This window comes from Sceloporus occidentalis, unplaced genomic scaffold, assembly GCF_023333645.1.
Source record: "Sceloporus occidentalis isolate IW3139 unplaced genomic scaffold, rSceOcc1.0.p SCAF_14, whole genome shotgun sequence".
NCBI lineage: Eukaryota > Metazoa > Chordata > Lepidosauria > Squamata > Phrynosomatidae > Sceloporus > Sceloporus occidentalis.
In genome coordinates, this window is record NW_028316994.1 from 19,078,982 (window position 1) to 19,095,281 (window position 16,300).

At 52.4% G+C, this 16,300-nt stretch overlaps 2 protein-coding genes across 2 annotated transcripts; both read right to left on the reverse strand.

The window, feature by feature from the left end:
- Window positions 1-129: 129 nt before the first annotated feature.
- On the reverse strand, window positions 130-5,569 carry LOC149304382 (uncharacterized). The gene is made up of 8 exons (XM_089479729.1): window positions 5,289-5,569; window positions 4,023-4,146; window positions 3,852-3,934; window positions 2,530-2,717; window positions 1,921-2,425; window positions 1,190-1,291; window positions 885-1,079; window positions 130-170 (listed from the first exon to the last, which is right to left on the reverse strand). Exons 1-8 carry the CDS (start codon window positions 5,371-5,373, stop codon window positions 130-132), a joined length of 1,323 nt encoding a protein of 440 aa, XP_089335855.1. The 5' UTR covers window positions 5,374-5,569.
- Window positions 5,570-6,357: 788 nt separating this feature from the next.
- LOC149304383 (uncharacterized) lies at window positions 6,358-14,076 on the reverse strand. The gene is made up of 17 exons (XM_089479730.1): window positions 13,942-14,076; window positions 13,774-13,836; window positions 13,605-13,667; window positions 13,435-13,505; window positions 12,940-13,018; window positions 12,665-12,714; window positions 12,328-12,379; window positions 12,198-12,248; window positions 11,407-11,471; window positions 10,702-10,780; window positions 9,351-9,379; window positions 9,186-9,255; window positions 7,794-7,927; window positions 7,567-7,696; window positions 7,277-7,446; window positions 7,077-7,163; window positions 6,358-6,963 (listed from the first exon to the last, which is right to left on the reverse strand). Exons 1-16 carry the CDS (start codon window positions 13,966-13,968, stop codon window positions 7,082-7,084), a joined length of 1,215 nt encoding a protein of 404 aa, XP_089335856.1. The 5' UTR covers window positions 13,969-14,076; the 3' UTR covers window positions 6,358-6,963; window positions 7,077-7,081.
- Window positions 14,077-16,300: the final 2,224 nt, after the last annotated feature.

Consider the following 16,300-nt stretch of genomic DNA (forward strand, 5'->3'; position numbering starts at 1 on the left):
CACACATATATATACACATACATACATTATGGTACAAATTCTGTACATCTGCCACCCTCTGCACACAGCACATAACAAAGTGGTCCAGTGCCTAGACTGTCATGGCATGGCTTGCAAGCCCAGTTGGCATCAGGTCTCCTCCGAACAGCGCGGGGCGAGGGTCTCTTCCCCTGGAAGGGAAAGCGGAGGGGGGCTTTAGTCCAGCAGCACCAGCAGCAGCAAAGTCAAGGGCTGGTGGATGGAGGGGAGACAAAAGGCCTTAGGAAAGGCAGGGAGGGCAATGCCAGGACCACCCAAGGTACGTGTGGGTTGGGGGGCAGTGGCACTGGACATCCTCAGCTCCATTTCCATTCTGTAGAATGATCCACCCATCTAAAGGCCACTGGGCTCTAACAACGCTTGCAATTTAAGATGGGGGGGGGGGGGAAATGGTGAACAAAAATGTGAAGAGAGAGGTTTTAAAGCAACCAACAAATCCTCAGAGGTCATCAGAAGAAGGCCACTGAGGATACTGGACAAGAGGCAAGGCGAGGGGGCCTCCCCAGCCCACGTAATGTCCAGCCAGATGATGATGATGATAATAATAATAATAATAATAATAATAGGATTTATTTATATACCGCCCAATCACTGATGCCCCAAAGACAGGCCAACAGCAGGACCAGAGCTGGACAACAGCACCCTTCCTGCTAGTAATGTCCGGAGAGGACGCCCCTACAAGTCAGAATGGGGGCTGAAGGACATGGACGGTGGTCAGAGTGGGCAAACCCCCAAAGGCAAGAACGCAGACAGGGGAAGGGGGCCACTGTTCTCTCAATGGGACTGGGGACTTATGGGAGAGGGTGACCCCCTCCCAGACCTCTAGCACAGGTTCACTCACTCACTCTTATCAGGGTCCTGAGGAGGAAGCGGGGTGTCCGGGGCCCTTCTGCAGGGCTGGCCATTCTTCCGGCAGAGCAGGAAAACAATGATAGCCACCAAGAGGAGCATTATGGCCAGCAGGACGGGCACCGCTATCTTGTTGTGTTGTGTAGGTGATCCCTGTGGGGCCAAGTGGCCGGGCCCCACTCCAGCAGCGCCTGCAAACACAGGGGAGCAGTGTTAATACAAACACAAATCTGAAAAGGGGGCTAGAAGACCCTTCCTTGGTGGGGGGGGCAGCCCCTGCCCTTTTGCACCCCACGCTCACCTTGGCCGGCTGTTGTGGGGCTCCTGGTCAACCCAGGCGTGTCCAGAGTGGCTCCTGGGACGAAGGGGCTGTCTGAAGGCAGGTGTATTTGGGGGGTCTCTTCTGGGAGGGGGGATTAAAAGGTGCTGCTGCAGGATGGCTGGGCAGAGACCCACATCCTCCTCCCCCCACCAAAAATCTGGTGCCCCCCCAACCACCACCACGTGTTGGGAATGATTCCTGCCTACCATGTTGTTTCGTTGGAAGGGTCCTAGGGGGATCTTCTGCCCCTCTCTCTCCCCCCCCCCCCAATTTACCTAGACCACAACAATAGGCTATTAGTTATATTCATAAACTGTGCTCCAGCATAATAATAATAATAATAATAATAATAATAATAATAATATGTTTTATTTATAGACCGCTATTCCGCGATGATCATAGCGGTGTACAGTAAAATCGTTAATACAATAAAAATACAGTTAAAGGAGGGAGAAGTCTCATCCTTCAGGCAGTCCAAGATGTTGCTGGTCTGCCTGCTGGCTCCCTCTGAGGCCGAGATGACAGTTGGGGAGGGAGGGGCCTCTTCCTTCAGGCAGTCCAAGATGTTGCTGGTCTGCCTGCTGGCTCCCTCTGAGGCCGAGATGACAGTTGAGGAGGGAGGGGCCTCTTCCTTCAGGCAGTCCAAGATGTTGCTGGGTCTGCCTGATGGCTCCCTCTGAGGCCGAGATGACAGTTGAGGAGGGAGGGGCCTCTTCCTTCAGGCAGTCCAAGATGTTGCTGGGTCTGCCTGATGGCTCCCTCTGAGGCCGAGATGACAGTTGGGGAGGGAGGGGCCTCTTCCTTCAGGCAGTCCAAGATGTTGCTGGTCTGCCTGATGGCTCCCTCTGAGGCCGAGATGACAGTTGGGGAGGGAGGGGCCTCTTCCTTCAGGCAGTCCAAGATGTTGCTGGTCTGCCTGATGGCTCCCTCTGAGGCCGAGATGACAGTTGAGGAGGGAGGGGCCTCTTCCTTCAGGCAGTCCAAGATGTTGCTGGTCTGCCTGATGGCTCCCTCTGAGGCCGAGATGACAGTTGGGGAGGGAGGGGCCTCTTCCTTCAGGCAGTCCAAGATGTTGCTGGTCTGCCTGATGGCTCCCTCTGAGGCCGAGATGACAGTTGGGGAGGGAGGGGCCTCTTCCTTCAGGCAGTCCAAGATGTTGCTGGTCTGCCTGCTGGCTCCCTCTGAGGCCGAGATGACAGTTGAGGAGGGAGGGGCCTCAATAATAAAGCATAATAAAGTCATAAACCTCAGTTTACCCCTCAGCTCTCCCCAGTCCTTTGGGGTTGTATTTAGGGACCCTCCTCCAGACCCCCACTCACCTTGGCTGGGCTTGTGGGCCCAAGGCATTGCTGTTGTGAATTGGGGGTCCAGCTGCACTTGGGGGGGGGCTCATCTGTGGGGGTCCTGGCTAGGGGTCCGTTGGAGGTCTGGGCCAGTGGGGAGATGCGGGAGATGAGGGTGGGCCACGGACCCCCCTTGCTGGCCTCAGTGGTTTCAGCCCCCTTCCCTTGGGGAAAGTAGAAAGGCAGATGAGAGACAGTTTGCAGCAGGCGGATGGATGGATGGATGGATGGATGGATGGATGGACAGAGAGCTCCCTGCCTGTGTCCCTAAAAATTGAGGGAGGGGAAGCAGAAACCAGTCCCCCCATTAGTGGCATCATGGGGGGTGCAGAGGGTGTGGACCACACCAGGTGACACCCCCAAAAAGGGGGATGACCCCACTTCTCCTCAAACACCTAGATTTTGGCAGAAAGAGGTGTGGCATTTGTCTGCTTTCCTTAAAATGCTTTAAGAGGTGGGGGGAGTGGGGGGGGGCTCAGTGGGAGGAGTGGTCCCAGCGTTTTTTTTAAAATTAACATTTCACAATTGTATATTTTTTAAAAAATGAATGTTTTTGAATTTTTTATTATTTTTAAATTTTCTTTAACAGCGTCACATTTTAAGCAAGTCTCTAAATACATTTTGGCTGTGCATCTGATGTTGTCACCTGAAGGTTGTTTAACTATTTAAAGGGGTGTCACATTGAGGAGGGAGCAAGCTTGTTTCCTGCTGCTCCAGAGACTAAGACCCAATGGAGCAAGAATGCAAGCTGCAGGACAAAGAGATTCCAGCTCAACATTCGGAGGACCTTCCTGAGAGCAAGGGCTGTCTGACAGTGGAATATATTCCCTTGGAGTCTCCTTCTTTGGAGGCTGTCTTTAAGCAGAGGCTGGATGGCCATCTGTCAATGGAGATGCTTTGATTTGGATTTCCTGCATGGCTGGATCAGGGCCCTTGGGGTCTCTTCCAACTCTATGGTTCTTTGATTCTAGTGGTTTATGTCAGAACCAGGAGCATTGCATCCCGTGGGGCGCATGGGAATTACGATTTGTGAGTATCATGAGTGCAAAGAAGCACTGCTAAGGATGCTGCGTGATGTGAAATGGATGCAGGAGGAGGAGGAGGAGGAGGAGGTCAATGGCTTGGGGCTGACCACATGAGTGACCGCACTGGGTGACCCGGCCCTAGGGACGCCACTGCCCCCCATCACCCCACTCCTCCTGGGAGAAAGGGGCTCTTATGGGCCCCGATTCCTTAAAGGTCTCTCTCTCTCTCTCTCTCTCTCTCTCTCTCTCTTGTTCCGCATGTGAATTACTCACTTTTTGACGGCGTTAAACTCTTTAGTTCTTCAACCCAGGGCTCTCCATCCAAGCCACAAATGTTCCTCTTTGGAAAAGTGAACCTGCGAAGGAGGAGGACAAGGAATGAAGGGGTGCAGAGATGGACCCGAGTGGGCAGCAATGGGGCTTATTATGGGGAGGGCCACTTACCGCACAAGATACTCGCAGTGTTCCCAGGACTCCAGCTTGGCAGCGATGCTCCGCACATTCCTGGGGGGGACGTGGGTTTTGGGGCACTTGCAGCTCCCAGCGGCTCCCCCTTCATTCCCCAGCGCTGGGGGGGGGGGGAGAGAAGCCGAGGTCAGCAGGGGTCAAGGGGATGGGGGCCACTCCTGTCTGGCAAGGAAGGAGGCGCAGGGAGCCCCATGGCTGCCTTCTCTGGGGCACCCAAGAAACCTGAGACTGGCGGAGGAGAGGAAGGCAAAGGCCCTTCCTTTGGAGGAACAGTCAGCTCCTGAAACAAGAAGAAGAAGCCCCCCCCCCGGTCTCCCTGCGTGGGCCCATCTCTAGGTACAGGGTGCTCTCTGGGGAGAGAAAGGAACTCTGCGCATGCTCTGCGGCTTCCTTGGCATCCCTGGCCCAGAGGGGAGCATTGGAGGGCCACAAACAGGTCTGGGGAGTCCAGAAACCCAGGCGGACCTAGAAGTGGGGGGCCTTGGGGCAAAAGCGGGCCCTCTGCTCCCCTTCCTGCCCCGAGGGCAGCTTTCCCATTTTCGGGGGGGGGGGAGGGTGGGCATCTTAGAAAGGGCAGGGAAGTCTCTCTGGTGCCCTCTTCTCTCTTTGAGGCCGGAGGGTCCCTGGAGCCGGAGAAGGGCAATTCAGGAGCAAGGGGGGGGGGCACCAGGGGACAAAACCCCTCTGAGCTGCGGCCTTTTCGCCCCTCGTGCCCCCATTCCCTGCGCCCCTCTGGTCAGGGAAAGGAAGGGGGTCGAGAGAGAGAGGGGGGGAGACTGGCACCTTGGTCAGCCCACAAGTTGGATGGAAGGAAGGAAGGAAGGAAGGAAGGAAGGAGAGGGTCCGGGAGGGAAGCAGGGGCGGAGAGGGGCCCAGAGTGCCCCCAGCCCATCCATGCGCCGCCGCCTGGCACTTGGGGGGCGCTCCCCGGAGGGCTTTTGGCCCCTTGGCAGCCCCGGAAAAGGCCCTCCGGAGCCCACGGAGCCCCGAAGGCCAGGCTGCCCCGGGCCCCTCCTTGCCCCGTCTTTTGGGGGGGTCCTAGTGGTCAAAGCGGGGGGCGGAAGGGCGTCCAGGGCTGGCGGCGGGGGGTCTCCCGGGAAAGCCCCTCTTGCAGAAGCCCCTCTGCCTGCCCTCTGGCCCAAGGGAGTCTTCTCCGGGGCTCGGAGGGCCTGTTCGGCCGGAGCCCTGCCGGGCCCTGGGGCTCCCGGTGCCCCTTCGGCCTCCGGAGGAGGAGGAGCTCACCTGGCGGAGCCCCCGAGAGGAAGAGCAGCCCCAGCAGCAGCCCCAGGACTAGCCGCGGGGCCCGGGAGCAGGGCGCCCCTTCCATGGCCGGCCTCGTCCCGAAAGCGAAAGGGAGGCCGCCGCCGGAGGAGGAGGAGGAGGAGCGGCAAAGGCCGGCCCACCGCCCCTGGACAGGCCTGGCTGCTCACGGCGGAGCTCTCCTCCGGCCGGGCTCCGACTGGATGCCCTCCGAGGGGCCCTCCGGAGCCCTGGCAGGACGAGGCCCCTTTCCGGGACCTGCCTCCCTGCCCCTTTCGGCTTGTGTCCGTCCTTCGGGGCTGTCCCTCCTCCGCTCCTTGCCCCCAAAGAAGGCCTTCGGGGGGACTCAGGGGGCCGAAGGGCCTGCCCTGCTGCTGCTGCTGCTCCTGGCTGCAAGGCTCCCCCAAAGAGAGAGGCGGAGGCAGGCGCCAAGGGAAGGGCCCCCCGGGGCTGGCCCCCTGGCTGCGCCCCTGTCGCCCCTCTCAGCCCAGGAGCTTCGGGCAGCCCGGGGCTTTTTCAGGGCCCCTAAGGAGCCAGAGCCTTCCCCCCGAAAGAAGGAGGGCCCCAGGCGAGAGGGCCGGCAGTCAAGGCTGCCCTGACCGGGCGGAAAGGAGGACATGGCCCGAGACAAGCGGAGAGCCCTCCAATCAATAGCAATGCCTGCCTCCTAGTCAGGCTCCAAAGGGAGGAAGACATTGGGGGCATTCCTCCCGGACCCCAGGCTGACCCGATGGAAGGGCTGGCTCCATGCCCGGGAGCCCTGGGATCTGTAGTTTGTTCCGGCGAATTCTCCTCCAAAAGCCAGCTCCCAGGATTCCACAGCAAGGAGCCCAGGAATGGTCCAAACAGCCTTCTCAGAAACTGAGCAGCCGAGGAGGGAGCAGAGAGGACCAGGCTTCCTTAGAGCCACACCCTTCACTTCGGCCAAACTTCATTTTCTATATGCATTCAGTGGAATGCACTCCTTCCTCGGAAGGTGATAGAGTCTCCTTCCTTGGAGGTCTTTAAACAGAGGCTGGATGGCCATCTGTCAGGGATGCTTTGATTGGGATTTCCTGCATGGCAGAATGGGGTTGGACTGGATCAGGGCCCTTGCGGTCTCTTCCAACTCTATGATTCTATGATTCTATGATTCTATTCCATCCCAAATTCTAGTCAAGATCTCTTCCTTGGCTTCTCTTGACTCTTCCTTTTCTGACTGGCTCCTTCTTCTTCTTCTTCTTCTTCTTCTTGTGATGATTATTTCTGGCTTCACCTATTTTGCACAGAGTGAAACTTCATGGCACTTTCCCATCTCTGGAGCCATTTCCCCATTTCCTACCATTCCCACTTTGTTATGTTTAAAGGGCTGAGTTTTTCCCCTCCGTCTCTTTATCTTGACTTATTCCTTCATGCATATTTTCGACTTAAGCTACAGATATAAAAGTGTGAGTACCACAGTATATAATGTTATTATCATTTTTGTTGCATTTATTTCTATCGCCGATTGCCCCGGTTTCTCATCCGCTTTCCCCCTTCGTCCTCAGCTTCCTTCCATTGCAAACCCTCTAATCATTATCCCAATTAATGATCTTAAAAGCAATCAAGAAAGTGGGAAGGGGATGGAGGTCCTTTCGGGCGGAGCCACGGCGCGGGTGGAAGCCACTGTCTTTCAGACCTGCAGGGGGGGGAGGAGAGATGCCTTTTATCCGTGTGTCTTCCCTTTTGAAGGGAAGGCCATCCCCCAGAGAGAGAGAGAGAGAGAGAGAGAGGAAGGGAAACCAGACTCACCGCATTCATCTGGGGTTGAACAAGGAATTCATGTTGTGCATCAGGTCCAGCCTCTGGTGCAGGATCACCAAGATATCAATTGCTTCCCTGCAGGAAAGAGAGAGGGGACAGAATAGAGGGTTGGTTCAGGGCTGGTTTGTATCCCTGCATCCAGCCCCACTGGCCACTCCTGCCCCAGCCCTGCCTTGCAGCCAACTTACCCTGGGACCAGGTACATTTTAGGCTTCCTGCTGGTCCACGTCTTCTTGGGTTGGAAATGGCTGACCAAGACATTGATCAGGGTCATCAAGTGGCACGACAGCCAGTCCTTCAGGCGGCGGGTGTCGCTGTGGTCCCTCACAATGGTCCTGATCCCTAGGAGCGCCTTCACCTGAGGAGAGAAGCAGGTTTTCTGGTAAACAACCTGGAAGGAGGGAGGGTGACCCGCAGATGGGGAACTACCTTGGGTTTCCTGCCTTGCGGATGGGCCATGCGAGGGTCAGACCCTTACCTTGGGCAAAGGCAGTGCCTTGCTGTCCCAAATCTGATTTTTATTCACTTTGGCGATGAAGTGATTCAGGCAGATGGCGATGTTGCACTTGGGTGAAGCCAAGACATCATACATGAGCTCATCGCAGGTCCTAGGGAAAGGGAAGGAGAGCCAATGGCATCCCTGCCGGACCCCCAGACCCCCCGGGAAGGAAAATGGGGTGCTCCTGGGAGGAAGAAGCCGCCTACATTTTTTTCGATTCCAGAAAATGCTCCAGCATCAGGTCCAGTTTCCTGGATGCAATGTCGTTTGCCAGCTTGCTCTTCTCTTCTTTGGAGTACTTGCGGTACGCCTTGCACATCAGATGGAAGTTCTCCTCTGCCTGTCAGGAAGGAAAAAGACAGCAGGCCGTATGTGACAAGCCTTGGGAACGTGTCCTGCCTTCCTATCAGGCCTGCTCTCTAATGTGGGTTTTGGGTTGGATAACTTTAAATAGGGGGGGAAACCTATTGTCTCTCAAAGGTTTTAATGCTCATTTCGGTTTTCACCCTTATCTTTGGTCTCAGAAAGACAAGATGCATCAAGGAAGCCACTGCAGAGGACTTGGAGGAAGCGTAAAAGCAAACTGTTTCCGAAAACCCCAAAGAGGGAGTCCAGCCATGCGGCCTTTTTAAGGAGAGGAGCCTAGCTTCCGAAAGATGGCTGACTTGTAATAAAGAAGTGTTAACACAAACCCCAATGGAGGAATATACCAAATGAAAACCAGGGAAGAATTAGCTGAAGAGGGGACCCTCTGTCCCTGGTTTCCTTACAGACAGTTGACAGAGAGATTCAGAACGGACCAGAAATGAGAGGGTTTTGGAGAGACAAATTTGGCATTTGAAGATTTAACAAAAACAGGATATAAAAAATAATAGCCAGATTATATAAAATTTTACTAAAATTAGGCCAAGGGCAGGAAGTAATAAAAGATAACAGGAACAAATGGACTCAAAACATGGGGCATACTATTAAACTTGAAGATTGGGAAAGAGCAGAAGGACAGGTGAGACGGAAATGTGGGCAGAAGGGCAAGGAAGAGTGGAAAGAAGAGATGAGGAAAAGGGGGTTACTTCATGGGAAGAAGATCCAAAGAAACAACAGCCAGACATTGCCCCTCACCTCTCTCCATCTTTATCTCTGTTTATTTCATTTTTGGCCTTTTCTCTACTCCTTGCCCCCCCCCCCCCCTTTTACACGAAATGCTTTCTATGTTCCTGGAAAGCATAGAACATTATTTTTGAACATAACTTTTAATTCTAGGCTTTTTGTCTTTATACACACACACATATAAAATAATAGACAAAGTAATATTAGTAGAAACGTGGTAGAGGCATGTATAGAAAAGAGAAAGAAACAAAAGAAGAAGACAAAGAAGAGGGGAAAATACACAGCAACGAACTGGGGAAAAAGAAGACAGAAAAGAGTAAGGAGAACACAGTGGAAGAAGGAATCCAAGACAGGACAAGGCATTGTATGAGAGAGGTGTCCTGCCATTCGGATGTATGAGATTGTCAACACAAGGAGAACTGGGGGGGGCAAGGGGGGTGCAGACAATGAAATGAGCCAGTATTTCTTTAAAAGTCTCTTTTCTTCCTTACCGCGGAACTCAAATCAGACTCCTGATCACAGCCCTCTTCATCAGAGGTTCTCCCCTGAGGTTCTGGGACGCTGAAACGGAGCAGGAAAAGGCCATGAAACAAAACAGGATGGTGCTGCGGAAAGGCATGCGCCGGTCATTCGGCCATTTGGAGAGACAAACTTACCTGTCTGAACTGGGCCCAGCGTCTGAATCCTATAAATAAACAGAGGGGGGAGAGAAGTGAAAGACAGAAAATGGGGTACAAGGGGATCTTCTTGGGGTGGCCCTTTTGTTACCTATGAGTTGAAAGAGTTCTTTAGGGTGGAAAAATGAAATGCACAAATATAGAATCATAGAATCCTAGAGTTGGAAGAGACCCCAAGAAGGGCCCTGATCCAGTCCAACCGCATTCTGCCATGCAGGAACTCTCAGTCAAAGCATCCCTGACAGATGGCCATCCAGCCTCTGCTTAAAGGCCTCCAAGGAAGGAGACTCCATTGAGGGAGTGTGTTCCACTGTCGAACAGCCCTTACTCTCAGGAAGTTCCTCCTAATGTTGAGCTGGAATCTCTTTTCATGTAGTTTGCATCCATTGCTCCGTTGTGTCCCATTCTCTGGAGCAGCAGAAAACAAGCTTGCTCCCTCCTCAATATGACATCCCTTCAAATATTTAAATAGGATGGGAAACACCTGGCTTAAGGAGACTTATACCTGTGAAAGGGATCTAGGAGTCCTAGATTAGACCACAAATTGAATGTGAGTCTACAGTGCAACACGGCAGCTAAAAAGGCCAATGCTATTTTAGGCTGCATCAATAGAAGTATAGTCTCTAGATCAAGAGAAGTAACAGTGCCACTCTGTTCTGCTTTGGTCAAGCCTAAACTGGAATAGCGCTGTGTCCAGTTCTGGGCAAAATCATTCAAGAAGGACATTGAGAAATTGGAGCCATGTGTCCAAAGGAGCGAAACTAAAATGGTGAAGGGTCTGGAAACCATGAAGCCCTATGAGGAATGACTCAGGAAGATGCTGGGGATGTTTAGCCTGGAGAAGCGCAGGTTAAGAGGTGCTATGAGAGCTCTGTTTAAGTATTTGAAGGGGTGTCATGTTGAGGAGGCAGCAAGGTTGCTTTCTTCTGCTCCAGAGAATGGGACCCAATGGAGCAAAGGAGGCAAGGTACAGGAAAAGGGATTCCAGCTCAACATTAGGAGTATTAAGGGCTGTTTGACAGTGAAACACACTCCTTCCTTAGAGATTGTGGTGGAGTCTCCTTCGTTAGAGGTCTTTAAACAGGGGCTGCATGGCCATCTATCTGTCAATGGGGCTGCTTTGATAGTGAGTTCCTGCGTGGCAGAAGAAGGGGGTTGGACTGGATCAGGGCCCTTCTTGGATTCTATGACTCCCCTCATCCCCATCTTTTTGTTTCCCTGCGGCTCCTAATGGTGCTTTCTTAACTTCATTGTCATCCTATGAAGATAAAAGAAAAATAGATTTGGACAGAATTTGGACAGAAAGGGGGGGGAATGACTCTTTAATTACCGTCAAAGAGGAAAGGCTGTCTACTTCAAGCGTATCAGGGCTGGCCTCCTCTGCATCGGTCACCTGTGGTTGTGGCAAACTGAAATAGGAACAGGAAAAGATGATGATGATGATGATGATGATGATGATGATGATGATGATGATTATCCCTCAGTCACAGTAGGAAGAAAGAGGAAACGAAGGAAGGAAGGAGAGAAAGAAAAAGAAAGGAAGGAGGAAGGAAGGAAGGAAGGAAGGAAGGAAGGAAGGAGATAAGGGGAAAGTAGAGGAAAGGGAGAGAAAGAGAAGGATCCAGGGAAGAATAGGAGGGCAGGAGAGAGAGAAGAGTTTAAGGAAAAGAAAGGAAGGGAAGAAAGGGAAGGGGGGAAAGGAAGAAAAAGAAAGAGAAGGAGGGAGAGAGGGAGGGAAGAGGTGGAAAAGAAAGGGAGGAGAAAGGAAGGAAGGAAAGAGGGAGGGAGGAATGAAAGGAAAGAGCGAGGTAAAAAAGAAAGAAAGAAAAGAGAAAGGGGGGAAGGAAAGGGAAAGGAAGGAAAGAAAAATGGAAGGAAGGAAGGAAGGAAGGAAGGAAGGAAGAAGGGGATGGGGAATGATAGAAGGGAAAGAAAGAAAGAAAGAAAACAGGAAGGAAGTAAGTAAAAGACCATGAAATAACTGGGGCCAGGATGATGCTCTGGAAAGGCCGCTTGCAGGGACATAAGGACTCACCCGTCTGAAGTGGGCCCAGGATTAGGTTCTGCCTCCGCAGGACAGGCATCATGGCTGCCCAAATCCTATAAATAATGAGAAGAGAGACCATGGGCCACAGGGCCAGTCTGAAGATAAAGTGCCCTCCCTCCATAACTGTCATCCTTCGGCCTCTGAGGGAGAGAATAGAGTGGCTCAGCTCCATCAGGGCCAGCCTGAAGATAGAGGCTCCTCCCTCCATAACTGTCATCCTTCGGCCTCTGAGGGAGAGAATAGGCTGGCTCAGCTCCATCAGGGCCAGCCTGAAGATAAAGCGCCCTCCCTCCATAACTGTCATCCTTCAGCCTGCAAGGGAGAGAATAGGCTGGCCCAGCTCCACCAGGGCTAGCCTGAAGAAAGAGGCTCCTCCCTTCATAACTGTCATCTTCCGGCCTATGAGGGAGTTGACCAGGCAGTCCCAGCTCCACCGGGTTAACCTGAAGAAGACAAGCCCTCCCTCTGGTCCATCTGCCTTGGTCCAGACCTCAGAGGGAGAGAAGAACTGCTGGACCTAATCCCTTTCCCCCTCACCATTCCCTTCTCATTTTGTGTTGTGTCTTTTAGATTGTAAGCCTGAGGGCAGGGAACCGTCTGTTATCCCCTCTGTTGTAAACCGCTTGGATTCCCAGTGATTGGGCGGTATATAAATAAAACCTATTATTATTATTATTATTATTATTATTATTATTATGCCCTTGGGGTGGTCCTGACCCTAAAAGTCTCTCCCCCCAGTTTTGCCCTTTTGTTAGCCATGAGTCCCAAGAGTTATTCACCTTCTCTCCATCTTTTCCTTTCTCTTCGGCTTCTTTCTCTTCCTTGTTTTCCTATCAAGGAAAAAGAAGAATGAGTTTGGACAGTCCTCCAATAAATAGGGAAAAGGGGGAACGGACTTTATTACATTACCATCAAAGAGGGAAGGCTCTCTGCCTCAAGCATCTCAGGGATCCCCTCCAAACTGAAATACAGACAGGAATATGATATCATCATCATCATCATCATCATCATCATCATCATCATCATCACTCTCTCAGTCCCAGTAGGAAGAAAGAGGGAAAGAAGGAAGGAAGGGAAGGGAGAAGGATGGAAGGGAAAGGGAAAGAAACAAGGAAGGAAGGAAAGACAGAAAAAACAAAGGAAAGCAAGAAAGGAAAAGACCATGGAACAAACTGGAAAGACCACTTGCAGAGACATGGGCCAGTCATTCGGTCTCCAGTCAGGATCCAAACTGAGAAGCCCTTACCTGTCTGATCTAGACCCAAGATCAGCCTCAGCGGCACAGCCATCGCTCTCCTACAAATAAAGGGAGAGAAGTGAATGGTCTTGGGGTGGTCCTGATCCTGAAAGACAGTCCCTAAGAACGGGAAGAAGGGTGATGCATCCACCTCCCAGTTTCGCCCTTTTGTTACCCATGAGTTTATTCACCTGCTATCCTATGAAGATAAAAGAAGAATGAATTTGGACAGAATTTCGGCAGGAAAGGTGAGGAAAAGGGGAGGGATGCCTATCTTTCCTTACCGTTAAAGAGATACAACTCTGCGATGCCAGTGACTCAGGGATCTCCTCGTCAGCATAGCTGATCTTGACTTCTGGGAGACTTAGAGAGGGACAGGAGAAGGATATGAGTATTATTGACGTTAAAGATATTATTATTTTCTTGCCCATAGAGAAGCCATTCTTGCCCATAGAGAATCACTGGGGAATATTTGCCCATTGGGAATCACTGGGGAACACGTAGCCATAAAGAAACCATACTGGTCCATAGGGAGTCATTGGGAGATATTTTCCCATAGGGAAACCATTCTTGGCCGCCCACAGAGAATCACTGAAGAGTACTTGCGATGGGCAAGTATTTTGTAATGGTTCTCTATGGAAGGCATGGTTTCTCTCTGGGCAAATACAGTACACTCATTTGTTTTAGTATGTCTGAGAAGGAAGATAGGAAGGAAGGAAAGAAAGAAAGAAAGACAGAGGACAGGAAGGAAGCAAGGAAGGAAGGAAACGGGGTCTTACCCTGGACAATCGTCCTTGTCCTTTTGGCGCTTTACACATGGGAACACCCAATGGAAAGTTTTCCTGGCGGCCTGGAAGCAAAGGAGAGAGACGATGAAGGAGAAAGTAGAAGAAGGGGCACCATGGCTGTCCTCCCACCGCTTGGCCTCTGCCCTTCGGCCCTCACTCACTCTGATGAAGCCCTTGGGGTCAGGCTTGGTCCATGTAGGACGCTTGATACGTTTCCCGAAGGCCTGGAAACAAAGGAGAGAGACGATGAAGGAGAGCCAGGGGAGATGAAGAAGGGGCGCCATGGCTGTCCTCCCACCGCTTGGCCTCTGCCCTTTGGCCCTCACTCACTCTGATGAAGCCCTTGGGGTCAGGCTTGGTCCATGTAGGACGCTTGATACGTTTCCCGAAGGCCTGGAAACAAAGGAGAGAGACGATGAAGGAGAGCCAGGGGAGAAGAAGAAGGGCGCCTTGGCTGTCCTCCCACCGCTTGGCCTCTGCCCTTCAGCCCTCACTCACTTTCATGCGGTGCTTGAAGCCAGGCATGGTCAATGGAGGAGGGCCTGAGACCTGAGTCCAGGCCAAGGAGCCTCACAGAAAGCAGCCGCTGGCCTCCAACGGCCGGGTTCCAGAATGGAGTCAAGCAGGTTCCAGAGCAGATACGGAACCTTTGTGAGGGAAAGCAAGGCTAGATAGAGGGTTCCCTGGGCTTTGCTGCCTAGAAGCCCTGAACGTGCTCCAGATATAACAATATTCCCTGCAAAGATAGTGATATTCCCTCCATAATAAGCCTCCCTGAGGCCTCAATGCCCTTCGATTGAGGCAGTAACTCTTTGGTGAGGAGGAGAGGCAGCGCTGGCTGTTGGGGCCCTGATAGCATTCGGAAGGAGTTCTGAGGCCGTCCATTGTCATCAACATTGAAAATAATGTTTACATTTATATTAAATGCCAGAATTATAAAGTTTAATACAATTTAAAATTTATTTTGAAGTGTATATTACATTTCAACTGTCTACATTTTTTAAGACGCAAGGGAAGCCTTCCGACTGGCCTCTCAAGAGACGCTATGATTTTAATTTCTTGGCTTTGCTATTAGGCTGCAAAGGCAGGCTTTTGCTTGGATTTTGGGTTGCTCCACTTTGTAAAGAGCTGTGTAAGGTTTCGGGGGCCAGCCTTGAAGGGCTGTTGTTTTCTGAGGGTGGGACCTTTGGGGCACATTTGGGAATTGGAGGGAAATTGCTTGCCATGTTCTTTTTTAAAATGGAGGGAGAAGGCCAGAAAGTGGTCCTCTCTTCGAGGCTGGATGGGAAAGGCGAGGCCATTTGGGGAAGGAAGAGCCAAGCCAGATTCCTGGGAGAAGAGGGGAAAAAAGAGGGCAAAAAGGAGAAAATGGGGGTTTCCCTCTTCCCATCATGCTCAGCGAGGGCTCATTTGCATGGCCACGCCCCCTGTGATTCTGGTTGGCTGCTTTATCCTCCCTCCCTCCAGAGAGAGAGCGAGCCGCGTTGCTAGGGGCAACGAGGCCGGTACATAGCGCTTGGAGTGCGGTGACGTCATCAGGAGGCGCCCAGGAGTTTCCCGTGTGGCTAAAAGGCCCCCAAGGAGGGCTGTCCGTCCAGCTGCCTGAGTCGCCGTCCCCAAGTCATTTCTTTCCCCTTTTATACAAAAAGGGCCCATTCCGAGCTGGGGCCAAAACAAGAGTTAACACTGTGGGGACTACCACTCCCAGCAGGCCAGGTTTGGGGGATTCTGGGAGTTATAGTCCCACACAAAGGGTGCCTACGTTGAGGTATGGATCCTTTTTGAACAGAGCTGGGTTGGGGCGGGATGGAAAGAAAAGGTTACTTTTTAAGGCGGGAACTATAAATCCCAGAATGCGACTCCAGGAGATTCTGGGAAATGTAGCCCCTCCAAAGTAACTTTTTCAAGCTCCAAGGTAGTCTGAATTGGGGGGCTCAGTCTAAGAAAAGGTGTGAGTGTGTGTCTGTGTGCGTGTGATGTTTTTGCAGGTGAGACGGGTTGCAACATCCCTTGTAGGAGGAACAGCTTGGCTGGTTGGACTTGCCAACAAAATGCCCATTTGTGCCCTTTTTCTGGCCAGCGGGGCAGATTAGAGGGCGGTCCGCTTTCCTGGACCCTTTTATTCTAAACTAATACCAACTGGCCAAACCTGCCCTGGTGTTGTGCCAGCACAGATGGGTGGGTGCTATGGGTGAGCACTTGTGGGTCAGGTTCCTGGGCATGGGGTATAAATCTGGCCACATCTTAGAGCCTTTGGCATTACGTGGCTACTGGCGGCTGCAATGGGCATGTTGGGGTGCAGAAGCCTGGCCTTTGTGGTGCTCTTGCTCTCGGGGTCCCTGGCAGACAGAAGGGGCACCCTGGACTACGCCTCCATCATTGGGGTGCCCAACGGGGGTCCCTGGGGCATCTGGGCCTGGCAGGAGATGTGCCCTCAAGGGACATACACCACTGAGTTCAGCATCAAGGTCACATGATCTCCGGTAGTCTGGGAACTCACCAAGAAGGGTTACAGCCCTGAACCTATCAGAAAGGGGCACTGCCAGGGTGAGTGGCGTTTCCACCCCGATGTAGCCCACCGGCTGCAGGGGAGCCCTTTTTTTACCCACTGAATTCAAAATGGGGAAGGGGTTTTGCCTGGACCTGCTAATCCAGCCATGGGGAGGAATCAAAGCAAGGCCCCATGCCAACTCACTTTCTTCCTCTCCTCTGGCTCTCAGATTGGTTGTTTGGAGTGGCACCCCTGAGAATAAGAGGAGGGGTCTTTCTTGCCCTCTCAATATTTCCTGACACAATAAGTGGGGAGATAGCCAGCATGGCTTCGTGGTTTGGGGGCTGGACTAGGGCTCCTCTGGGA